The 27,889-nt window shown below is 33.4% G+C and overlaps 2 protein-coding genes across 5 annotated transcripts in view; both read right to left on the bottom strand.

Annotated features, from left to right (window-relative positions):
* The window catches only part of LOC125062213 (cGMP-inhibited 3',5'-cyclic phosphodiesterase A-like), a 103,992-nt gene extending 88,364 nt beyond the window's left edge, over nucleotides 1-15,628 (bottom strand). The window contains exons 1-2 of one of the 2 annotated variants that reach the window (XM_047667974.1): nucleotides 15,087-15,628; nucleotides 13,063-13,108 (exon numbers count right to left, since the gene is read on the bottom strand). In XM_047667974.1, the coding sequence (XP_047523930.1) occupies nucleotides 13,063-13,108; nucleotides 15,087-15,206 (166 nt within the window). In that variant the 5' untranslated portion in view covers nucleotides 15,207-15,628. The remainder of the gene's footprint in view (nucleotides 1-13,062; nucleotides 13,109-15,086) is intronic. The other variant, XM_047667975.1, reaches the window with a different exon arrangement.
* Nucleotides 15,629-19,507: 3,879 nt separating this feature from the next.
* On the bottom strand, nucleotides 19,508-27,559 carry LOC125062169. 3 transcript variants are annotated; one of them, XM_047667857.1, is made up of 4 exons: nucleotides 27,425-27,559; nucleotides 25,939-27,148; nucleotides 23,185-24,988; nucleotides 19,508-22,133 (listed from the first exon to the last, which is right to left on the bottom strand). In XM_047667857.1, exons 2-4 carry the CDS (start codon nucleotides 26,979-26,981, stop codon nucleotides 20,034-20,036), a joined length of 4,947 nt encoding a protein of 1,648 aa, XP_047523813.1. In that variant the 5' UTR covers nucleotides 26,982-27,148; nucleotides 27,425-27,559; the 3' UTR covers nucleotides 19,508-20,033. The 3 variants fall into 3 exon arrangements, with proteins under 3 accessions (XP_047523813.1, XP_047523811.1, XP_047523814.1); XM_047667855.1 differs by lacking the exon at nucleotides 27,425-27,559 and having other exon boundaries at nucleotides 25,939-27,358; XM_047667858.1 differs by lacking the exons at nucleotides 25,939-27,148; nucleotides 27,425-27,559 and adding an exon at nucleotides 25,343-25,839.
* Between the last annotated feature and the right edge of the window lie 330 nt (nucleotides 27,560-27,889).

Below are 27,889 nucleotides of genomic sequence, written 5' to 3'. Positions count from 1 at the left end.
TGGCGAAATTTTATAAGTTATTCATAAAACGTATAAACGCATAACCAGCAAGTGTCTTAACCTCGCATTATGTATTCATTTCGCGTCTCATTCGGGAATTTCGCCAATAACTATACGCCATCTGAGCGATATATTACGAAGTTACTGCAGTGTTGTATAATTCCGTATTTTATAATGCTATAGTTATAAACACGCTATTATAATTACTTTTATAGAACAAGACAAACCTGCAGGCGGATAAATTCAAAGTCGAGACTTATCGCACATCGATGCAGAATAAAAAATACCACCCGTATCACCTCGACGTCCGTCGTTCCACAACTGAGTATTTAAGGCAAAAACTTGCCGCGCACAACTATTTGGAACCAGCTGCCCACGTATTAAGCCCAAAGTATTTCCGAACCCATTTAACTTAGAGTCCTATAAAAAAGTTCTTATGGAAAGTGAATCCCTCTGTTGAAAAAAGTTTTCATATTTTTATTCAGATGCGCTCAAATTTATCTATTTAAACTTTATTTTATTTAGGCTAAAAACATTAACATCAGGTGAGCCTCCAATCCGTCCCCCCTCCCCCCTAGCAAAGCCGTGTTATACAAATATTAACCAAAAGTATAAGGAAAAATAATATACGGTGATTGAATTAACTAACCAAAACAATTCACTAATAACAATTCAAAAACATATTTATTTAAACTTTCACAGCATAAGCTTAAAATACTAAATTTAATCATACTAAGTTTTCGCTACCCTTACGGTCGTTTAATTTCTAAATACGTTCATAAAAGCACGGAGGTTTTATAAAATTCAATTGTTATTAACATGAATAGTTTTCTGGACTACTAACTCTCGGTTAAGCTATTCGGCTAATCGTGCTACTGACAAACTCTACCTCGCTCTCGTAAAATCGTCCTTTATTTAAAATAATTGGTCTTAAAAAGGTGACCCAAAAAGGTGTATTCCCTTTATTAACCTCAGTAACAATTACATATCATCACGGTATGTGTATTGTGTATATGATATGAGCAATCATGGCCTCAGCGTGTGACTCTCATCTCTGAGATCGTAGGTTCGATCACCGGCTGTGCAAGAATGGACTTTATTTCTGTGTTAACATTCACTCGAACGGTGAAGGAAAAAATTGTGAGCAAACAGGCTTGCCTTAGACCTAATAAGTCGATGGCATGTGTCAGACACAGGAGGCTGATCACCTTGCCTATTACTTTGACAAATGATTATGAAACAGATACAGAAATCTTAGGCCCAGACCTAAAAATGCTGTTGCGCCATTGATTTATTTATTTATTTTATGTATGAGTATTCTACCTTACTCAATATCAACATGGTTAGCATACGCCCTACTTCGAGTGGCAAGGAACATTTCCATATCCATCATCATTCTGACAGTTGACACGCGTAAACTATTCACACCTGTTGGTGGAGCAACATTGTTATTTTACATAATATCACCAACTCAATTTCACCTTACCGTTAGACTTTATTTATTTATGAGAATTATGCTGTCTACACGATTGTGTAAGGCAGCTTTAATAAGGAAAGTGTATGGGAAAGTGAAAAGTGCCAAATATAGTTACTTTGTTTATTGTTACATATTAATTCAATAAATAATAGATAACGTACAGTTAGTTAATTGGGCAAATACATCAAAGATAAAGTCAAAGGGATCAATATATACATAACCGATAGATATATGAATTCTGAAAAACGTTTTAAACAATTTTGTGTTCTAGTTGACGAAATATGGATCAAAATCTGACTTGCAAATGCGATTTCAAACCGATTCATTCAATAATTCCTGCCAATAAAGCATTCAATTTAATAGTCTAAATTACTTATCTCGCTTTGTGATATTCGCTTTTGCCGTGAGTTTCCTGCTTTCCTACTTGACACAAACATTTGCGGTTTCCTGTCTGTCTGGTCGCCACAAAGGACTGACATGGTCGTAATTTCCCTAAATAAAGCTACACAATTATTGTGCTAGCGTTGATTTTAAGCGATTTTTATTATAAGAATAAAGGTAATTTCTGCATATCAGACTTCATTTTTATATCACAGTAGGTAAAACAGTAGTTATAACACCACTTTCTACAAGTGATATATATATTATGAAAAGTGCTGACTTAGGAAAAGCAATACCAAATGCGTACCACATTACAAATAGCATAATTTGATACCTAACTAACACTTTATGTTCGTAGGATGTGGTTAACACTTAATATCGTGATTGTGCCTCTTCTTTACTGAAAGCTCATCAATTTGATCAGGAATGTCAATTTAACCGAGATTGTGCAACTGTGTTAATTAAATTACAATTGAAAACAAGCCACACAATATGAACAGCGGAAGCGGAAGTAAGATGCATATTATCTCTTCCGCAAACTAAAACATTCCACTGTGAACCGCGTGTACTTATTATACAACAATTAATTAGGTTTCACGAGAGCTCCTAGAGTTTATTTAATTCAAAATTGAGGTAAGGTTATAAGAGATGATTGTTTCTAAGGTTTTGTGTACACGAACGTTAATTGCTTTCAAAATCAAAAGCTGACACTACGTCGCCTCCAAATGCTTAAGGAATTCTAAAAGTAAAATAGAAAGAGATAATTAAGCTTGCAAGCTTCGCCTCGACAAGCGGTGTCCTGAGGGAACGTTAAAGACGGGGTTCGATTCTTTGGCTTAAGGGATTAAACTTTTCTTTTCACGTCGAAAAGACGTGAAATTTGCAAACCTGAAATTCGTATTCAAGGTCCGGATGTAAATTTACTATAACTGCGATTTTCTATGTGCTGGTGTGTAATCTTAGAATTTTTAATATTCTTCGGGTGATGTTTTTATTAAATTGTCTTGTTGATTTACTTGAGCTCCGAGACGCCTTTGTTTACTCATATAAATACCTAATATGAATAGCAATGTAAGCAACGATAAATTATATGAAAAATTATAACTAATATAACAATTTTTTAAAAAGATTATCTTTGTTTTAATCACTTCTATTTTATATACAAAGTCTCAAGAAAATATATACCAAGTTATTTTATTATTTTTACGCATTCCCGTATTTAATTGCGTTAGTAATCAGTGTATCACAAATCGTACGTGCAATAGTTAATGTCGTATGATAATAGTATCGATTATTATAAACTACGTACAGATTGGTCGTCCCTTTGTAGTAGATATCAACTTATTGCCACCGTGATAACAAAATATTTAACTACTCGCTTGCATTCATACAAAACATTATAAATTTATTAACAAGTTATATTTTTGTTGAAAATACTTTGCCTTTTATATATTTACGTAAGAACTACTTAATAATAAAGTACATATTTAATTTTTTTTAACTGTAAAATAATTTGATGTACACCATAGAAATAAATTCGCATTTCCGTGGTAAAAACTAACAAGACACCGGATACTAAGCTAACATTAGGTAGGCGTAGCGTTAAGTGAATACGTCAACAACTTAATTCTCGTAGCGCTGCTACGGTCTACGAACAAAGCTACGTTTCTACCTACGCAAAATTTGAGTAAGCTCTCAAGAAATACCCTAGTTTACGCCGCAAATATTTATGTAAGTATATTAATATAATATATATAATGTTAGTAATTCTCACTATAATAAAAGCTGATATAACAATCCAAACAATATTAATAGGATAGGATACGTATGTAGCACGTTACTAAGAAAAGTACTAATAGAGAAATAATTTATATTATATATTGGTAATACACTATACCTTTTATCTATTTAGTCTTACGAAATTTTAGACACGCTGAGTCACCGTCAACTAATAAAACATGTGCTCAATTAGATATTTTTGTGGCAAACAAATCAATTAATACGCGGTCGGAGAATAACAACGTTTAATTTGTTGTCATTATAAGTCATCTTTGGTAAATAATAAATCTAATTGGACTAGATTTGCCTCCAAATTTCGGAAAACATGGGCCTATTTTTAAGAAAGCACGTTTATAAATATATCCCAGATTAATTGTAATAAATACGAAATACTAGAAAGCAAATTTTTATGTGTCTTTAAGTCAAATATTTTTGTTGTTTTTTATCTCAATAATATAATAAAATGTTTATTTTCAAAAATTTATATGAAAAGTAAAATCTTTACCCATATTAACTAATGGAGATCCCTTTACTTAATCTGTAATATTTAAAAATAAAACATTATTACTACGACCTAACTAAACCTAACAAGCGATTTCATTGAACAATAAAAAAGAAACACCTACAGAGAGTAAAGTACAAGAAAGATAAGTTAATAAAGCAGATTCACTTACAAAAGTGGTGAATGTTAACCGCTGAAGCAAAGATTGTAAAAGATTTAATGTAAATTCTAAGAAGAAATGCTTATAAAATTCCTCTGTATACGTATTACGGAACGATATATTAAGTCTAGAAAAAATCACGAATATCTTGACATTTATATTCGGCGGATTGTTTTGGCGTATCTTGACTGAGTCACTTTGTCATCGAGTATCTCACGCACAAAGGAATTTCAGTTTAGTGTTAGTCAACCGTCTAATTTTATACAACTATTTTATACGCATTCGAAAATATCATCACAAGTGTTTCGCGTAGAAAAAATTGTTAGTATTTTAAATATGTAAATGTATAATTATGGGATGGCATGTGTGCTATAAGTAAATAAATAAACGTACCATTCAGTTGAACGGCTATGAAAGATACAGCCTTGAAAATTTAAATAACAAAAATATTATTTTGTACAATTATAAAGCAATACTATTCGGCATGCGATACTATGTCGTGAGGTCGAGTGTTCGAACCCTGTGCAACAATGGACAGTTAACCCAAACCCAAAATTTCACTAGTGCCAGGCAAAAAAGCAAACAACGCACACTGGAACTTAACAATGCAAGTCAAAGACTACAGAAATAAAGTATACAAACTATTCATTCTATAGATTAAACAAAGTGCATATTAAACTTACAGCATTTCAATTTCATGTAATACATTCATAATGGTGGTTAATTCTATTCGAAAACGAGTAATGAGTTTCTCTACTAGCTGCCCATTATTAACCGAACAAACATAATTACCTTACTATATGGCAATGCAAATTGCACGACTTGGATTCACCAAATCCATTTAAAGCATAAATATATTTTGAATATGATTCATGTAACTGAGTTTCAAGACAAACATTTATTAGATCAACGGTCGCTTTTTGAGCAAACAATACGAATGGAGCGCGAAGTCCAGAGGCCAAATAAGTTACTCTAGGGCGTAGAACGGACGAGAAGAACTGGCAATAAACTCTTCGTTACTTTTGGTAATCCTGCATCTACTACATCATGCTTATGTTCACATATTAAATGATTTAATTATTGTATTTCAATAAAAAAATAAATAAGAAAACCGACACCGAGGTGAAACGCTCTATCAGCAAGGCGCGATGAACTAGGAGCATGCACTCATATTTCTGTGGGAAAAACACGCAAACAATGATTGATACGACATAAAGGTGAATCAAGGAAACTAATATATAGACGTATGTACATTGTACACCGATCCAAATCCGACCAGCCATCGGCCCTTTCGCCATATTGTAGGGACATAGACAACCCGACTCATGGACGCCACCACCAGCTATGACATTTAAGTGAGCATGACTCTCCTTGAACTGTGAAGTTGGAAAAAATAATAATAAAATAACAACTAAAATCACGGTTTTCGTTAGGTGCACATTTTTTTATTTTAATTTGACGTAAGTATCGGCTTCTTGTCTTGGTTCGCGGGATATAACTACACGGGGATATCTTAGGAATACATAGGAAACATAAAAACAAAATTCACACAAGAACAGAGTGTCTTCCCCTAATAGACTGTAAGTTATTGGACACTTAAACTTAAATATCGTTAATTATACTTGTTAGTAAATTAGGTTAGAATTAAATTACTTATTCAAGTCAGACTAGATGGTAATGTTCCATGATGTCTCAGGGGAAAGAAAATTTATAAACAAAAAAAATGAGAAATATTAAAAGGATTCTGAGAAGATTTAAATAAAATTGATGGATTATACCACTTCTTCTTCTTTATAAAAAAATTTCATTTACAATTCTTGCTGCAGGTAATTCTGTTGACTTACTGAATCGGAAACTATTTTGGTCGATTGGCAACAACTTATTCGAACACACTGCACTTTTCTAAATAAATCTACCCCATTAACGGACACTAGTTAACTAATAAAATAAACAGTGCCGATATCTATTGCGATGGTGTAATTCTTGTTATCACTACAATCCATAATCAGTTTATCTATGAAACATATCACGAGATCAATTGAAGTGATTTTATTTAAGGATTTTTTAAAATATAAAAGGCGTCAACCTATATAATCGTCACGCTTTTCCCATGGGAGGGGGAGCGGTATGTTTGGAGACTAATTACGCAAATGAATTTCACTTAGGGCAACGAGTTTATTTATATCAGCGCCGGTACTCTGTAATTTCGGCCACAGCATTTTATACCGCGTGATCACAAGATCATCGCTACGGACATTGGTAAGTATCGCAATTGGAATTCACAGAATACCTGTACTGTGAGTTAGGCAAAGGTAAAACGCTTATCTGAGTAAGAGATTTGCAGTTTAATCTATCGTTCTCGTAGCCTAATTAAGCAATTAGCTGGTAAACTCGTTACCATAAGTGATATTCGTTTGTCCATTTAGTATAGATCAAACATCACAGGCGATTTGTGCTCCGTCAATCATAAAGGGCGAGGTCTAAATAATACAGTGAATAATATATATTATAGACATAAATGCAATACACAAACTAAAATTTTAGATAAGATTCCAACAGAAAAGATATTGTTGTACGAAAAGCAAGAAAACAAAGGAACACGACGAAAGCTCAATACGAAAAGAGTTGGTTATGCAATGACAGCTTCTGTTTAATTTAAAACACCTGTTGCTTTCGCTGATAATTTCTCTAAAAATTTGTATTCAATGTTACAAGGTTTTTAAAGTTAAGTACTGGGCTACAAGGCAAAAGTAATATAGAACTATTATTTATTATATTTAGTTACTGGGCCTGTTCAAACTGATACTATTTGGAACACAAATATAATTTTAAAAAATACGTAACTTTCTCAGGGATAACGTAGTAAAAGGAAATATACAATATACTCTATACAAATAAAGTATAGTTTTATTAATGTGTAAATAATTGTATTACGATAATCATAGACTTACTAGTGAAGTGCATAACAGTAATAATAATTAATCATTCCTGTAGCCGGACTCTAAGGAATAGCTATCGTTTTCAGTAGACGCGACATACGCTTGATAAGGTGCGGCAATAAGGTCCGATAGAGAAAGTGGCACGATGTGAAAGAAAGCTTCTAGAATGTACAAGAAATGCCTGTAAAAATTACGTCACGAATTACAACAATTAACATCCTAAGAACTATGTTTTTTTATCTACGCGCAATAAGATATAAATCAGAAGCCAAGTATATAAAAAAAACTAAAAGATAAGACTGAAAACCAACGCTTTTATCTTGATAAATTTGATAACACGAACTGGTTCACAGAAAAATTAATACATACAAAATTATATTAAAGAACATTTAATAACACGGAAAATATTTACGATAAAAAAGAAAAAAACATATTGAACTGCGCAGTTTGGCCTCACTCTGTAGATAGGCACTACGAGTACTCTGAGTGTGTATTTACTTCTGTAAAATTGTGTTGATTTCGACATAACTTTGACTTATCGTAGGTAAGGTAAGAAAGTGATTTGATTAGAGAGGTAAGCTTGCATGAGCTCCTGCATATCGTGCACTCGGTAAATTTTTAGTACAGTCGGTATTCAAATCCTGAGTAATCAATTTTTAGGATAATCAAGTACTCATTATAACTAGTATTTAGGCTAACACTTGATCGCCATAAGGAAAAAATATGAATGGAGAACAGGGAAATGTGTTTTCACTAGCAAACACAATCTGAAAACGATTTAAATCACTAAGGCAATTACATTGATCCATCAAGTTTTAATAATCGATAAAAAACTGATATTTATTACTCCAAGCCTATCTAGCGATAACAGATAACACATTTTATATCAATTTTTAAAAAAGAAACCTAAAATTTTAAATATCTTTAACATTATAAAGCCTCGTATTTATTTATTAATTAGTATTTTTATTTATTTTTAATCAAGTAGCGATAAAGTAAAACATACTATGCCTACCACTTTTGTCTAGACGATCGCATCACTTCGGTTAAATTGCTTGCACTGTAAATACCAAATAAATTGTCTTCCTAGGCTTTTCTTTCAATTATCGATATATTTTAATAAAGTGAATACCTTATTAAGTAAGTAATATGTACCTTCAACGTCCTCATGGCTCTATCAGTGAAAATTGTCTTTATCGCGAAATTATGTTTAAGACGCGGCGAAGGACTTTTGATATGTAATAATAGCTAAAAGTATATAAAATAAAGACATGAGCTATGGTTCGTCTGAATCCCAAAGAGTCTGTCACTATATTTTTACAAAGGCTTTATAAAGAAACCAGACTAAGATCAACATATTTTTTATATACTAATGATATAAAACCTCGCACCGGTTCTAGTCTTCGTCAACCGTCTTTGCCGTATTCTGGGATCTACTGGCCCGAGGTCTCCAACGAGCAAATTTGGAAGCGCTGCTGCGAGCCCCGAGAAGCCAGCAGATGCAGCGACGCATGTAGAAATGGATAGTCACTGCGAAGAGATTCCAATCATATCCTCAAGCGGACACTTGATGGGAACCCGCAAGGAAAGCGGAGGCGTTGTAGTCCCAAGAAAACCTGACGTCGTATAATTGCAGATGACGTAGAGAGAGCCGGAAAGACTTGGAGTGAGGTAAGATAACGGTAACGAGGCTCAAGCACGAATGCGATGGAACCTCACTGACGCCGTCTGTCCCATCTATGGGTCAAAGGACATCAAATTATGATACAAAAAGTTTGTTGGTTTAACGCTACTCAAGAACTAATGGTTAAATTTAAATTGTATTTTACCTTGCGTCCAAATTGAGGCGTACATAACCGGGGTGATAGCTAGTTGATTTTAACAATAATCGCCACCGTCCTATCCTGATTTGCAAAACACACGGCATAGTAAACTTCAGTTCCCAGCTGATAACGACGACCTTAAACGTAATCTCTGAATGTAGAGCAAGAAACCGGTAGCCGATTGTCAATCATATAGCGTATTACTCCCACTACACTGTTTAGACACAGCGGTTACACTTTTTACAGACTAATTTTGTCTAACTAAGAGTACATCGGACTAATTTAGTTTTTATGAATAAATAAATTTGTTATATTCGTTTTACTTAGGTCTTGTCCGGTCCTAGCCCAGGTTCGGTTAGGTTAGGTTGGTTTTGATTGCCAATTGAACAAAACTAATTGCATAGGATCGTAGACATAGATGATCATTGATCACGTACTTCGCAGACGTATAAATAATTTCCAGATTTCAAACATGTTTTTTTTTAAAGAATACAAAACGATGGACGCAACCGTTTGATTGTGTTAACCACAGAGTTTGAACCAAAAACATCAATAAAATAAAAATACTAAGGAGGAGCGCATTCCCGGCCTATAAAGGAAGAGGCTCTTACATACCTAGAGGACGAATGTCATTGGGAATACCTTGGTCATATAAAATAAAAAGAGCCTTTATTTTGGACAAGTTCCTTTTCCTTACACACTATAAATGAAAATAAACTTAGTCCGTTTGCCCATCCCGACAAAGGCCTCCTCTAGGCCCTTCCATTTATCCTTTCTTGGCCTACTCTTAACCAAATCTTGCCAGCATCCAGATTTATTTCATCTTCGCTTTTCTTCATACAGGGGAAAACGGGACGCTCACCTGATGTTAAGTGAAACCGCCCATGGACAGTCTCAATGCCAGAGGGCTCGCAAGTGTATGCTGTCCTTTTAAGAATTGGTACGCTTTTTTCTGGAAAGATCCTAAGTCGAATTGGTAATTGGAAATACTGAAGTATTTCCGTACCAATTCGACTGTGGAAGCTACAACATAATTCTGGTACGCGGCAAAAACTGCCTTAAATAACGCTCAGTTGTGGAACGACGGACGTCGAGGTGATATGGATTTTTATTCTGCCTCGACGTCCGATGATGAAACTCATCTGCAGGTATTAATCCGAACAACTCCTATCTCTCATAACCTTTTTTTTCTATATCAATTTTCTTTTACTTCTAAGCTCCTGGCAAGGTATATCCCATGTATCTCCACTTGTCCTTTCGTATACTCTTTGTAACGTCCTATATCTTTGTCCCTTTCCTAATGGAAGTATAACCCTATCTCTTTTGTTTATATCTAGTAAATTTCTCTCTATTGCTCTTTAACGAACCTCTAATTTGTATTTTTTTTAGTTTTTATTAGTCACATTACTGGGAGCTGTTTTTACGGTTCGCTAATTCGCAATAGGAAATGCCAAGTAACGCAACTATAGATTTCCAGCCAGCTGTTAAAATTCAAATTCTGATCACCCTATATACGACTCATTATCTCGATGATTACGAACGTATTACCAATGCTGTGACGCTGTACTTCCAAAACTAAATGGCTGAAATATCAATATTGAACTGACATTGAATGCCGAAATGATTTAGATGTCCTAATTAATGAAGAACTGGGCAGCGTCTAATTTTAGCTTAGCGTTTGATAGGTTAAAATTATTCAAAACCTCTTTCACATTTTTAAACGGCGCTACAATAACATTTAAATTAAGTCTTGTCATAAAATATCACAATTTACGTCTAAAACCAAATATACAGGGTGGCCAAAAAGTCGTGGATCAAACGCAAATAGGGGATAGATGAGGTCATCAGCGGCAAAAAATTGTTCTACGGGAGGTCTCTAAGGTCAACCCCTGCAGAGTTATGATTTATTTTGGTTTTTATATGAAAATTGCCTTTTTTTACTAATTCTTATTATAATTCTAAAAAATCTACATCCTGTATCTTTTTCATAATATCCACTAGATTGGTACTGATGAGTTCTTGCGTTAGACATACTATTTATAGTTGTTTATTGAGTGTATTAAAGATAATATTAAGTTATACGATATAATTATTTTTCAAATCAAAACTTTTTGTTTATTTCGGACCCCACTGTGAAAAAAAATTACTCTACCGAAAAGTAACCCTGTATTATAAGTTTTGGCGCATTTAATATGGATTCTGAAAAGGTATTACACATGGCCATGAGTCGCTCTAATATCTTTCTAGGACGAAAAAACAACAACGATTCGGACTTATGATAGATTATTTACCTACCTGTGACCAGTACTGTGTGAATCGGACTAGATTTAAAAAATTGGACAGAGGCTGGAGGGTTACGTAGGAATTTGATTAGACGGTGCAGATTTAGTATTATGGTCAGAGTCAGGAATTTTGAGCATATTTTATTGTAAAATATTTGGTTTCCTACAAACAACCATTGAGAAATAATTGTTTTAATACAATTATTATTTCACAATCGTTGTTTGTAATTCTTTCTAGAAAGATATTAGAGCGACTCATGGCCACGTGTAATACCTTTTCAGAATCCCTATTAAATGCGCCAAAACTTGTAGTACAGGGACACTTTTCGGTGGAGTAATTTTTTTTCACAGTGGGGTCCAAAGTAAAGAAAAATTTATGATTTGAAAAAATGTTGTATCGTATCACTTAATATTATCTTGAATACACTCAATAAACAACAATAAATAGTATGTCTAACGCAAGAACTCATCAGTACCAATCTAGTGGATATTATGAGAAAGATACAGGATGATGATATTTTCGAGTTTTAAGAAGAATTAGTAAAAAAAAGGCAATTTTCATATAAAAACCAAAATAAATCATAACTCTGCAGGGGTTGACCTTAGAGACCTCCCGTAGAACAATTTTTTGCCGCTGATGACCTCATCTATCCCCTATTTGCGTTTGATCCACGACTTTTTGGCCACCCTGTATAATTGACTTCAAAATGGTTTTAAAAAGTATAAAATAACATCAACCCGTGTGTGATTAAAGTCATTTAAATTGTTTATCTCTCTATTAATAAAATTGATCAATATTTAAACTTATTGAATTTTATGAGTTGTATAAAATAAAATGTGTACATATTTAATTACTAACTTACATACACCAATAATACAATGTTAAGATTTTAAGCCTATTTAAATTGTATATGCGTAAATGTTATCCGCGTATTACGACATAATATTGTTGATTGATATTGATGCTTTATTGTGGTTTAATCATTTTATTGCACATTACGCCAACGGCAATGGATATTTCATATTTGATTTATAGGGCAAATCAATTATAGTTTTTCGATAAGCGCTCACTGCGCGTATTCCACACAGGTATAAAACTGTAGGGATGAAGTTAAAGCTTTTATGACATCTGTGTATCTCTTAATGTATTGGAATGATCGGGGAGGGAGGTCTAGTACGAATCTTATTGTTGGAGTTTCCACTTTTCATACAATATTAATTCGACGTTTCAAAAAATACACTCGAATGAGTTTTAGCATCAAATTAATTATATGGGATTTGCGTTTTATTATGTTATGTAGCCAATTTTTTTATTTTTACAGTTTCATAACATTTAAGAACCAGCAGACAGACGGCAGACTATTTTTACACAGCGGATGACACATTCAAAACTAATTTAAATGTTTTCCGCTGAATGGGACCTTGGAAAATTTACTACTACTTATTCTACAATGTATCAATCATAACAGCAAAGTTATAACTTAATAGCATTTTTACATGCTGTAAGAGCTTTAATAAAAAGCTATTCTTGTGTATATTATGTAGGTATTTCTAGTAGCTATATGTTTAGTAAAATTGTTGTTTTATGTTAGCTGATAACTGATGTTTTATGGTAGATGACATAGATGTGTATAGCTCAGTCGATCGCGGCATTTACGTGTAATGTGAATAGTATACTTAGATAAGTTCATTCAAGAGGTCACCATAGTAATTACTTACCTATTTCTTCGGAATCATCGGAGAGTACAGACTGCTCATCAATTTTCTGAAACAAACAAAAGATGTTTTAGTATATCTATTTTATTTTTTCTGCCTTTCTCATGATTGTGGTTGAAGCGTTGTCGCCACGAGCGAAGCTTACAATTTTACTCTAAATTTTGGCGGGAACAACTGTAGTTAGTTAAGTTTCGTCTTGAATTTCTTTATATCAAATTGCTACGCCCAACGTATTGATGATATCGTTTATGTGATTTGACTTGCGTCCGTTGACACTTTGAAGAGTTACGATTGTCGGAAAGAGATCCAATGGCAAACTAGCTCTCTCACCTTAAATCCAATGGAGATGGTGATGTAAATTAAAAAAAAAACAAATACATCAAGTACATATTATTAGATCCTACATATAATCAATGCAATGTCTATGAAAACTTATACGTTCATAATAATTGAGTTTAAGATAATGATACCCGGCGCGATACGAGCTGCTTACACCGTATATTATATCGAGGTCTTAGCGTAGCTATAAAACTAAATATAAAACGATATAAATACGCCGCCGCATTTAAATGCGCGTGAGACTGTCACACGTCCAATAATAACCGTTCCTTCGTTTCTATACCACCACAGTGTGTTAAACGTCGACAGTGGTATTTATCAGAATGGTAAAGTTTGACAAATTGGTATCTGTTTTATAGAAACATTACAAAAATATGTCTAAAGAAATATATTTGATTACAAGTTTTGATTTGTTAATTCATTTAGTATAGCTTAAAAACTAGAAACATAAGTCATATACGGAAATATTTTTATTATATACTATTTTAAAAAATTACAAAATTTTTTGTTCAAGTATTTTGCGCCCATTCACACAAATCATGTGCTCTGTGATTTTGCAGACAACAAACACATTACAGGGAGCCATAAAATGAGATATGAATTAATGTGATGTGACTTCCTTAGTAGATTGAAAAATTTGTATTACAATTATATAAAAAATAAATAATTTATCTATATACATATATGTTTTTATCTTCAAAGTCATTGCCAAGTCCAAAATATTGTAAACATTGCATACTGTAAGTATGTAGCTATATATACTAAGATGTAAAAAAAATGTAAATGAGGGAAGTCAAAGAAACATTATTGAATGTGGTATTTATATTATATCATTTCTGGCAAAGAAGTTTGCAATTGTAATTAGATAATCAGAAGTAGGTTTTTATGGCATTTCAAAATAAAATAATTTTTCTAATAAGCAATATTTTCCAGGCAAGCCAAGGAACTAATTTTAAAAGCATATAGGTATATATTTATGGTTCTAGGATTATTGCCTCCTAATAGTATGCTACTATCTACTTCGGCATCTTGAAAAATACTTTTGTTTGTTTTTAACCGTCATATTTTGTGTTCTTTTCACACACAGAAAAATTCTATGAATTTAGTTTATTTTAAGTACTTAATAGTACATATAATTTAAATAACTACACACTGAATTTCTATAGAAGTTGTAACTCATATGAAAGAGACATTACTATATTATATTATTAGACAAAACAAGACAATAAAAACAAATTAGGATATATGACAAAGAATGCATAAAACAATAAGTTTATGGCATGTCTATCTATTAAAAAATTGTGTCATTCTTTCACACATAATTTATACACGGTAAAACTAGCATTACTTGGTACTTTATTATAACTGATCATTTTCAAAGGAAGGTCAACACAAGCAGAAAACACTTGTATGTGTAATTCATTTAGTTGTAAATAGGACACTTCAGGGTCAATAACAATACAATACCTTAAGTCAAATCATAATCCTTGCCATAAAAAAAGCATGTCAACATAACTTTCACTAACTCAGTGATTTCTCTGACATAACATAAGTAAACACTCAGTTACTATAAATGTATAAATGTACACAACGTAAATATAAATTAATTAAGATACAATCATAGCATAGTAAACAGACTATTTTGACATACAAATATAAATATGTAGGTATAATAGAGGAATGTTTACCAGAGTGTCTTGGTCTCCAAGCTCACGATAGTACGACTCACTGCTTCCACGTCTGCTCCCAACGCACATAGCACGTCTAAAAAAACCAGACAGCATTGAACAAAATCCACATTTTTGCATAGTTCTAGTTTATGTGACAACTAAACAAACGACTACGATCTATGTAACTTGGAAACCGCGGAGGCCGAACGTAAGACTTTTCTTCACCGGGGAGAAGCGCGATTTAAATCAGAAACTCATCACATTTTGATTTAAAAAATAGCACAAATGGATAGACAAAAACTAGAATAACACATTATAACTCATAACATTAACGAATGAAGAGTTAAAAGTGTAAGTATTAATCCCGATAGTAGCCAACTGCAGTCAGCACACGACGTACTGATAGCTGACATACAACTAAAATGTGAAATGGGTAAGTTGTAATGCCAAGTAGTGCTCTTGAGACTACAATATTTTGTGAGCAACAGCGCTTTAGCGCTACTTGTTTTGCCAGTATTACAAATTAGTAGGTAGCTGTCAGCATTCTGTATTTGACGTTTTTGTAGCTTTGAACGTTGACAACTGACGGTGATAAATAACAACTACAACAAAGTATGACCATCGAATTAATAAAAAACTTCAATGATTTAATTTTAATACTGCCTTATAATAATTGTTAATACTCCAAACTGAATATTTTAAAATATTCTATTGTTTTATTTTATTTTCTTTCTAATGAAGAAATATGAGCCAAGGTGTTTCATTCAAGTAAGACAATTATTTTTTTATAATAGTATATAACTGTCACTTGTTTATGTACTAAGTTTTTGTGAGAAATTAATAAAGATTATTATTATTATTCAAGTCTCCTAACAAAGGGATATATAAATGGTAAGCTTGGTAGCGACTTCAGGTGTAAGACATACCTACTGCTTTCCTGACAATGTTTTTCTTTACCGTGGAAACTTACACACTGCCACCCCACCTAAAGATATTAAATTATGGTGGACTTTTTAAAAATTTGTTACATTTCGTCTTAGTTATAGAGGTTACTTTTTATTTTTAGCGGATCCAAGCACCTGTATGAATATTAAAAAAATCCGTAGCCTGACTGAGACTGATTTTATTTTATTTATATCCGTCTCAGCAAGAAAATCTTTCGCTGGCCACTTCACCTCAAATAATTTATCTCCTGTTTGGTTAGGGATTCTTAATTCATTTACTGATGCATTTGGTTTTCGAAAACCATTCATTATGGTGTTTTATTTTTTTTCTTTGCGTCACTATTTATAAAATGAAAACCATGAAATATCGCGTTATTAACGTGTACGAGTTCCACCGTGGCACCAGTGCTACAGAAACGGTTTGAAGGATTAATAATGTGTTTGGAAGTGGTGTCGCAAAAGAAAACTGGAAACTGTCCTGCAGAACAAGCACCGTGGACGGCCGGAGACCAAAGTTGATAACGAAGAATTGAAGGCTATTGTGGAAGCGGGTCTATCGCAAACTACGTCTGATTTAGCTGCAGGCCGCGGTATTAGTGATAAAACTGTAATAATCCACTAGAAGCAAATTGGGAAGGTAAAAAACTTGAAAGGTTGAAGGGAAGTGGAAGGTTGAGGCTTGAACCTCACGAATTGAGTGAAGCAAATCGACAAACACGCGTCGACTACTGCATTACGTTACTCAACCGGCACAATAATTAAGGGATGTTAAATCGAATCGTTACCTGTGATATGAACCCTGAACGATAATCAAAAGCGCTCATCGTAATTCCTGGACCCGGCTGAACCAGCCAAATCGTGCCCTAAACGCAAAACTTTCTTAAAACTGGCGTGTTGTTTGTCAAATGATCAGGGCTGATATCTATTGTCCGCAACAGCAAACCATGATAGAAAAGCTAGCTGCTAAACAACTAAGGCTGGACATAGACTCTAGGCCACTGCTGGTTCACGGCAACGCTAGACCACATACTACAGACTGCTACCAAATCAGAGGAGCTTCAATTGAAATGTCTAAGACATCCACTATACTCTCCGGACCTTGCTCCAACAGATTACCAGTTTTTTTCGATATTTGGATAACTTCTTGCAAGGTAAAACTTCAACTCTGATGGGTCAGTCGAAATCGCCTTCAAAGATTTTATTGATTCCCGGCCCAATTGTTTTTTTTAGTAAAGGGATCAATGTACTACCTCTAAGATGACATAAGTGCATAAAATATAGCAATGGATGTACCATTTTGGTTAATTAAATATTATTATAGTTATTCAATTTAGATTATCATTCTCATTATATCAATACATATTTATGACATATTTACGATGATACTATCATTAAGTATAGTAATAACATGTTTGTATCTGTATTTCATATTTTTAATAAATACTAATTTTTGTCTTTTCCTCTTTTGTTGAGATTCAATTTACCATTTCTTTATTTGTCCACAAGCTTGCAGAAATCATACGAATGGTCACATAAATTATTTCCTTTTATGTTAGTTCATAGTTGTTAACTGTCAAGTGTGAAGTCATTTTATATTATACATACATATTATATTTTACCATTAAATGTTCAAATTTAACTTAATTTTTATGAAATATTATAATTTTTATGAAAAAATAGACATTTTTCTGATTTAATTAACAGTTTTCATATATTTAAATATATCGGAGGTTCACTAACAACAATGATAACTAACATAAACATTTGTTAATTAGATCCATAACACAACATGAACATGTTAATGGTACCGAAAGTAACGACATTTAGATAATTTTGCCTGTAACTAGTAACTGCTTTAGACCTTAACAATGGCATTAATTACGCTGGATCAACAATAAGCTAAGAAACAATGCACTTTACACGGTGTAGGCTGAATATGTTGCACATACTAAAGCAGCAAAGAAAGCCATTAATTTAAAATCATTGTAAAAAGACTTAAATGTAAACATTGATTGCATAAATATGGTAAAGACAAAATCAAAATGAATCAACTTAAAGCTTCACTAGATCCGGGATTCGATTCAGCAGTGTGTAAAAGAAATAGAGTACCTATGTACACGAAAATGGACGCAGAAATCCTTAGAAAGCAACTGCCTGGGCCCCTGCTGCAGAAACTAAGAACAAGCATGGGAATTTGCAAGTGATGTTACCTTGAAGAAAAGTGTTTGTAGCCGAAACCTGCTGGCATGATGCTTTCGAGCTATGATTCTAAATTTTCTCTGTATATATAAAAAGTAAAAAAGCACATTGTCACTTTGATATAAAAAATTTAACTTTTCGAGTCAATTAATTTCTATGTACAAATCTAATAAATTAATTCTAACAGTCACCTTAGGCTTGCCGACATCAAGTAATAAAGTAAAAATTCTGAATCAGAATTTCTAAACTAAAAAAGCTATTTACTATCTTTATAATTATTCAACAGTTTGTTCAGCTATGTAAGAGTACAATAATTTGAAATCAATTTTACCTATTACTTAAAGAAAACATGTCTTAGTTTAAAGCAATTACTTTTTTTTATTTTCTTGATTAACTTAGGTATCTAAAATATTTTAAGCCTACACCAAAATATACTGATACAAAAAATTTATTTGAGCAGAGAACATTTTCATATTAATATTAAAGAAAAGAGCAAAATAAACCTGCTTACATTGCCTTCAGTGGTTAAACTATGTATTTTAAAATCTTACCTGGGAGTTCAAATCTTAACTAAACGCAGATCATCTAGTTACCAATATTAGTCTTGCCCCTTATACCACATCAATAAAAACTTAACAGATACTGAAACTGGATGAAACTAAATTTAACTGTTGTCGTTGTCAATTGATTTTACTTTAATATTTTTCATATTTATTTATTTAATATTAATTTAATGTTTCATTATATTTTATTACTTCATTTTACTATTTCAATCTATTGTTGGCTAAGTATATTGCACATTTCATTATTATTAATGTATTAATTATATATTTTATATTTAATTTACATATTCAGGAGAAATGATGTATTTGAATTATATTGTTATAAAAATATAAAATATTAAAATTGAAAGCTATTGCAATGTATTATTTATATTCTTAAGAAGCTCTATCTTCAGTTTAGCAACAACATTAATATTACAAGCATTGTGGTGTCAAGTTATAGTACTTTCTTTATTCGCTCCTAGATGGCGGTTTTGCAACTATTTTGTTTACCTTACTATTTGTAAATATACGTTACATATATTTGATTAAACAAAAAATAAGTATTAACGATACAAAAATAGCAAACTCAAGTAAATCTTATGATGTTTAATTATATTATTGACTTTATATGTAATATAATATCAAACTCCTTTCATAAATATGAAAATTAGTCGAGCCCGCAGATATGTTTCAGATTCACAATAGCGCCCACTAGATGGCAGGTAAAACAGCATTTTACTAAGAAGCTATATTCGGCACAAAAAATATTTATTTGTCAATTTTTCTTTATTACACAACGAAAACAAAATGCATAACATCTGAAACCACACAAAAAATATTATGTGGTTGTTATAATTTCAATAATATAAAACTAAATAACATTTCATATTGTTAAAAGTTTTAGCACGTATTTTTATTTTTTACTTTATTTCAACGTTAAAATAACTTGGTTTTTCATTTGTTTGAAAACTTCGTAAATAATTATGTTTATTAAATAATCAACAAAATACAACATTTTAGGAATACAAGAGCGACACAAATAAATTACTGATTGATGATTGTTAAAGGATAATTAATTCTACTTTTATAATGACAAGTCTACACAATATTAATACATAATCCCGAAGATCGAGTCAATAAGGACTTCTTGATCTTAACGCTACCTATTTATTATTACTAAGTAAAGTCGTATGGAAAGTTTGGCAGAAATGCTTGTTTACTTTCGTTTTTTTGGCTTAATATAATCAACTCAAAACACACTTGAAATTATTGTTTAATTATTGGGGTATGTCTGGAGGGTTGAAAAACTCCCAATGGTGATGGTGTACTGCCCTACTATCGCTTAAGCCAAACATGATCAAACCTGCGACTAATACTAAACATATAACCATAGCCATTTGGACATCTCTTTTATCTTGCGCACCATGGACGTAGTTCATAAAGGAAGTATATAAATTCCTTACAGCACGAGTAATAGAATTATGGCACACTCTTAAGAATTGGGCACCTGCCTCGGTGATAGTTGGCTCCTGAGACCTGACCGGAACAGGCATTCTTCGAGGCGAAGGTCTAGGTCTTGTATCATCAGAACTAGATTCGCTTAGAGCTCCGGCGGGCTTACGTTTTGATCGCCGTAAAGGTGGGGCTGGTGTTGTGTGGAGGGCCTCTGGCAAATTTGTAGGTGGAAGGTTTCGAGGAAAATAAATTTGAGGGGGTGGGGACGCAAAGTCTTGTAAATATGAATATAAAAGTGGAGTAAGATCAGGAGGCGGGGGTCTTTGAGGTGGAATATTCTCTTCGATACTAAGGGGAGGTGCAAATGTTGCAGATAGAGAATCATCATCAATATTTTCAACAATGTTACTTTCCTTTTTCCTTTCTTCTTGAGATGCCTCTGTTTGCGTCTCCTCTTCTTTGTTTTCGGCCTTAGGAGTTGAAGGTATCTGTCCCACACTTGGCTGTGCTTGAGTAAATGCTTGATTTGAATTAACTGCAGTCATTTCTGCAAACTTCTTAGCAATTTCATCAATAACGGATTGCGAGAATTCTATGCCACTTACTGATATATGGCCTGATTTCGAATCTAATTCATTAACCTGTAGTGTCATACCTTCAATATCTGATACAAGGATTTTAGTAGCTTGTAATTCAGAGACGTTTAATCTACCGACATCTAGATCTCTCACTTGCATTCTTTGTGTAACCAAGTTATCTAATTGAACATCACGACTTGTCTCAACAGAAATTCTTTCAAGGGTACGGTCATTTAATGTAACAGCTGAAGGCTTAGGTGCAGAAGATTTTCTTGATTTAGGTAAGGGTGGTACTTCAGGATATTCTCTTTGATCAACATCTATAGGCTGAACAGTTAATGATGCTTCGGTTAACATTTCGTCTCTTTCGTTTATTCTAGTTGGACTTGATACACGTTTTTCAACCAAGATTACAGTGGGCGATGAACGTCCGAGGCCAGATATTTTTGGGTCAGACAGTTTTAATGATTTTTCAGATCTTGATGTAGGCCGAGAACCTGTTTTATCTGATAATTTACCAAGCATGGAATCTTCATTTACGAGATCCCTTAAGGAACTAGACATGGATATATTCAAGTTTTCTTCTATGTCAAAATCAACATCATCTGGAAGAGGGTCTGTTTGTGTAGAGACTTCTATTTCTACTATATCACTTTGATGGAGTTCACTGGATAAGTAGGGGGAAGGAGACTTTGTCAGTGGGCTCTCTATATTCACTATCTTATCTAGTTCATTCAGTCCATCCACTGATGAATTTTTCTTTTTTCTTGGTCCCCTGGGTGGGCGAGGTGGAGGGGGCAACGGTCTATCTTTCATTTTATTTAAAATTTCTCCTGATTTTAAGTCCTTATGTACGTCCTCAACCTGCGGTTCATCTATCTCATCGTATTGCGTAAAGTCACCACTTATAGATCTTCGAGCGAAGCTATCTAATGTCGTAAGACTTATAGATGATTTTTTCCTAGGCGGTCTACTTGGAACAACAGTTTTACTACTGCCCACAGTGTAATACTTTCTTTCAGAACTATTACTTTTCCTGCGTCGTGGTGGTGTTTTGCTTTTAGATCTTCTAGCCGTTTTAATTTGTTGACTACCCCCTTTATCGACAGTAGCATATCCTGGACTTTCATGACAACTTTCTGATCTCCCATCAATGTCACTGGCGGGTGGTAGATTTGTGTCAAGTATTAGAGAATCTGCCCCTCTCGAAGTTCGATCATCGTCATACAGAGATGGTTCACGAGAACTTCTCGAACGGGTTCGTTTTGGTGGCGCAGGACTTGGATCTATAGCTGACTCAGCTTGAGGAACAGTGTATTCGTGTTCAGTTCGATACACGATTATCTGAAAAAAAATAAAAATTGTCATCTTACGGCAAAATTTAGGATTATCATTATTTTCCCTCTACATTAACATGTGTACTTACTACGTAGTAACATACGTAGTAAGTGAATTTTAAATTTATGAACTATTTCAACGATTAAGTAAAAGTTAAAGTTAAAAGTAATTCAACGATTTTTTTTTGTACACGAAAACATTATAATTAATACTTATGCTTCGTTGTCGACATTTATGAAATAAAAATAAGGGATTGTATGGGCACGGAATATAACGGTTTGGGAATACAACCTTCATTCAAAACCTACTATGTAAGTAAATGATATCTGATTAAAAATTAATTGATTATAATAATCATCAGCTTTATTCAGCCGGTAGCAATATGGTTTCAAGGCTACTTTTTATCTTATCATCAGATAGATATACTTCAGAGACTTATTGTTGAGGTGGAACACTGGATCTTAAGAAGTTATTTAACTAGGTCAACAATCGCTAACGGCCAACAACGAAAATAAATTCGCATTACATCCAAAAGTATATGTATCTGGATTTGTGCCAATGCGCTCGGTTGAATCTCATTTGAAGTTTGGACTATACAATCTCAGTCTTTTTACAAATATCCAGAGTTCATATTTAGCTCATCAAAATTCTTGAAAGTCAAGAGATTTACCGCCGACCTTGCTTATAAAAATTTGGTTGACCTATCCAATGTTATGTAACTAAAATAAGATTATTTTAAAATAAAAAATATTTAACATTTAAATAACAATTCAATAATCTTTAGGAAAGTATATTAGGAGAATATAATATATAGCTATAAACCTTAACATTTTATTTTTGTGATATTATATTATACATATAGGTACCCTATATAAACATTATGCTTTTGTATCACGTTTATATATTGGTTTGTCTCATCTCAATGTAGATATATATATAATATTATTTATATATATATCTATATTGAGATGAGACAACACAACCACATCTGTTCATCTGTGGGTTTTTTCTACGGATTGGCTTTAAATTTTAATAAAATAAAATTAAAAATACTTACATCTTCGCTGCGATCCTGAGGCTTCTCAAAATTTTCCGGAAGTGTCAAACTATCGAAGGTTGCCAAAGAGGAATTTGTGTCTTGTTTTCCAAATTTCTTTTTCCGTTTTGGTGGCATAGGAAGTGTTTGTGATTGAACTAATTGATCAGGATATTCGATAATTTCTTCATTTGCATATTCGTGAATGGAACGTAAATCAGTTGTAGGAGGGAAGTCTGAGAATTCCTGATTGGCATGACCTTGTAAGTTATCATTCATAGGTTGATCATCAAGTTGTTCGTCAGAAATTCCCAAATCTACGTCACTAAACTGCATACTGGCATTTACGCTATCGTCAATATATTTTATCGAATCAGTTTCTTTCTTCTTTCGTTTTGCTCTAGATGGTCTAACGGGTGGGAATGTGTAATATCCGTCATCCCTTTCATTAAGATCTTCCGTTGAGTATTTGATATTTTCGTCGTCGATTATATCATTATCGACATCTAAGTCGTTGGCATACATGTGCCCGTCATCTCTAGAATCCGTTCCCATAGTGACCAAAACATTTTTCGGTGTCTGAAACGCTTGTCGTATTTCATCGCTCAAGTACTCCCTTACTTGTATATTTTCTCGAGATATTCCTCTCGGTCGAACGAAAAATTCGTCATTATTTATTTCGTTTATGTGCGTGTATTCTTGATTTGGCATCAATTGTGAAACTGGGTGTGAATTTTCAGTTTTCTGGAATTCTTGCTCTTCCTCTTCGTAGTCATATGAGGGCATTCTATCAAAATCATACGTCGTTTCAAATTGTTTTTTTTCTACGGTATCAGAAGTAAAATCACCTTCTTTGTTATCGAGACTACCGTATTCTCGTGGTTCTTCTGACCTAACAGGATCATAAGCTGTTTTTTCCATCGGCTTTTTCATACGAGTAAAGGTAAAAGTAGGAGGTGGTGTATCTTCTCTATTTAAAGTGGGAGAAGACGATGTTTTGGCTAGAGGAGTTTTATTTTTTTTTGAAAATAGTCTTGGATATGTTTTTACTTCGAAGTCTACGGTGGCTGTGTTTTGTAAGTCGGAAGTAGATTCAGTGTTATCATCTACTTTATACTCTTTTTTCCTTCCTAAACTCTGGAAGTTAGTTAGAAGTCTTTCCGGCATTTTAAACTTCGGAAACTCGGGAACATTAAATTTTGGCCTGTCAGGCAAAGAAAACTTTCTTCGTTCTCCCAAGGAAAACCTTTCTTTTATATTGAAGCTCTTAATTTTAGATCTCTCTGGTAGGCTAAATTTACTTTTATCGGGAAATGAAAATTTGGGTCTTTCTGGCATTTTAAATTTAGGTCGATCAGGCATCTTCATATTATTAATTTTTGTTCTTAGTTTTCCAGCTTGAGATTTTAATTTACCTGTTCCCTCCTTTAATCGTTGTTGTATTTTACTGTCAATGCTCTCTCCATTTTTTGTACGGCTGTCTCTTTTTAATGGTAAATTTTCCAACGCAGACGAGTCAACCTGGCTGGTACTAATTTCACATTCAGTTCTTGATACTGTCGAAGGCGTATTAACGAAAAAACGTTCTTCAATATCTTTTTGTAAAGCTTCTGCACTCATCGCACTATCTTTTTTATCTTCATTGATATTTTCTTTGCTTTCAATTTCTTCTTCATCAGATTGATTTTGTAAATATTTGCGTTCTAAAGAAGAAATACTTGACAATTCGTCTTCGGTTTTTACCATTTTGGGTGTGTCATCTACGCTTGGGGCCGTGTAAGTAATATTTGGGGATGGCTTTTCGATGATTTCATATTCGTGATCACTGAAAAAAGAGTTAATGTTTGAAAATAAATGAAATGTTACTTTATTTCATTTGTCATAGTAAAAATACATTAACATACAGTATAATTAATATTCGCATAAAATATCACATAAACATTCGCCAAGCCGGCTAAGATTGTCAAAAAGTCGCATAATTTAAGAAGTCTGTCTTGTAAAATTATATTTAAAACCGCACGCACACAAACACGCTTCACGCCTCATAATTAGGACAACCGGGACGCTCGTTTTAGACGCAGCAGTCACCGGCAATATTCATTTATATATTTCAGAATTTATTTTGCAGGTCGTTATTTCCGTCATAAATATAATATTGCATGAATGTAGGTGGACTTACCTTAGATTTGAAATAAAATTACTCGCCCGCGACGTTGGTCGAGTGCCCACTGGATTTACTCGTTCCGGTAAAAGCGAATCTGATTGAAAAAATTGGCAAGCGCAGCGCACTTCAGGTGTATATAGCTGGACACTGCTTTCTCTTGTTGGTCTTAGGGGTTTTTCTAAAGGGGTACCACCTTCCGATGTCCACCGACGCAAATTACTCATTACTGACGTACAAAAGATATTCCTATTTCACCTCATCCATTTTTGAAAATCTTCTTTTTTACGATTCAAACGGCTTCATAATATCACATAAGACAATACATAACGTACAGCGTGTTTGTGAAAGCAGGGTTGTAAATGAACTAATCACGGGAGTGAAAGCAACTGCGGGCACTGATCGTCGATGACAATTCTAAAGAGCTTACCTACTATGCAGGAAGACATTTTAGACTGAGCTATATTTATCAGACGTACAGCTAGCGTTGGTTTTGTGTGTGTTAAAATTACGTTATGTCATACACCATTTAATATTGAAGATATTAAAAAAACTCAATTTTGTTTCGAAATTCACAAATCATTATTAGATATAAACGAAAACATCATATTTACCTGCTTGGTTTAGACCAATCGTTATCTTGAAATTCTTCCTTCCGTTTTCGTTGTATTTCTCTGGGACTTGGACTCGGTGAAACTTCAATAGGTACCGTTGAAGATTGTTCCATATTACTCGTAGATTCATCATCAGTGATTTCAGTAATTGTAATGTTGTGAGAGGTATTATAAGTGTTGGGTGTTGTTTGATGAACTGCATCTTCAGCTATATAATGATCATCCTCCGTCATAACTCCGTTATGAGTCTGGTCAATATTTTTATGTAATATTTCCATAACATGTTCTTCTTCCTTTAAAGAGGATGTATCTTCAGCGACTAAACTTGGGTCGTAGGATTTAGTAGATCTCTTTTCGACATGAATATCGTTATCTTTTTGTAATTCTCCTACCTTATCTTGAGATATATTTTGAAGATTTTCAAAAGATATTCCTTTTGCATCATCTATATCCTCATAAATATGTTCTTTTCTCTTTCTGGGTGGGGGTGTGTCTACGCAGATTGTTTTACTTACTTCATCCGAGTCCCCTAACTTTATTGCACTAAATTTTTGTCGCCGTACGGCACTGGGTGAGTTTTTTAACTGCCTTATTTCTTGAGATTCTTCATTTTTCTTTCGCTTTGATAGTGGAGATTTTTCACTTTCGATCTTATCTAATTTTTGTAGCGTTTTATCAGCTAAATGTTTTATTTTATTTACAAGAGGATGACAACATTTGGTTTTTTCGCGCGTTTCCGTAACTCCAATATACTGTGGTTCTGGTGCCCGACGTTTTAAAATACTTTTGGGAGAAATATTTTTTGGGATTTCTATTGGAGTAACGAGATTTATGGACGATTTTGAGACTGTGTTTTTGTTTAAAAAATCATCTTCAGAATCTAAAGATATCTCTTTAGAGAAGTTCGGTATATGAACACCTTCATCTCTTCCATCGTCATCGTGTTTACGGCTACTTCCAGGAGATGAATCTAAATTTAAAATCTTTTGTACATCCCCGACAACCGGGGAATGAGTTCGTGACCTCGAAAATTCACGAGACATACTTCTTCTGGGCGTTGTTGATCTGATGATATCCTCTGCTGTGATTTGCCCCTGAAGAGGTACTTTAAGTAAATGTGTCCAAGGATAACCTCCAGCCTCTCGAGCTCTTCTCAAATCTTCCCACTGATATGTTTTTATTGGCACCGGTGGGATATTTTTTTCTTCATCTGGTGACAATTCCATATGTTTAATCAAAATAAATGTAAGAGGAATAAATTTCAATTAAGGAATCGGATGACGTCCACAGTCTCCTTTAATAATTCCCTTTTTTCACACGGACCCAGCAAAGCAACCGCTGTCCAACCAACAACACGACATTTCGTTTCAATGAGAGTATCTGCTACTAAAACATAGTGTGTTTGCGTGGGTTAATGTGAAAATAGGTATGAATAAATTGTGTATCACTCGGTTACTGTTATTTCTGATCAGTATCACGAATTTACCTTGACGCGTTTGAAGTCCCTCTGATAGCTTTTTGTCTTACTATACTATATAAATAATTTGATTGATTAAAAATCACTTCACTTTTGTTTAAATACGATTTGTGATCGGTCAATATCTGCGTTCAACTGGCGAACCCATCGGCGCCGGACCAACATTCTAAATATAATTTCGAGCATGAATTTATTTTCGTTGTGAATTTCGCGTCATCATTGGACATAAGGCGGTCAATGTTTATTTAATTCATATTATAACATAATATGGTTTTATATGCAAGTAAACTTACCGGATCCTTAAACTTGAAGTAGTTGTGGAATTGGAAACATTTTTAAGCTGTAGTTACTGCCGCTCAGTCTAACGCGTGACAAATTCATTTGCATCGTTAGCCCTATATAAATAACGGTAATAATAACTAAACTCAATATTATGTCATCTGTGTATGTAATATACATTATTAATATTAGATA

Source organism: Pieris napi, chromosome Z, assembly GCF_905475465.1.
Source record: "Pieris napi chromosome Z, ilPieNapi1.2, whole genome shotgun sequence".
Classification (NCBI taxonomy): domain Eukaryota; kingdom Metazoa; phylum Arthropoda; class Insecta; order Lepidoptera; family Pieridae; genus Pieris; species Pieris napi.
This window is presented reverse-complemented; position numbering and strand designations above follow the sequence as displayed.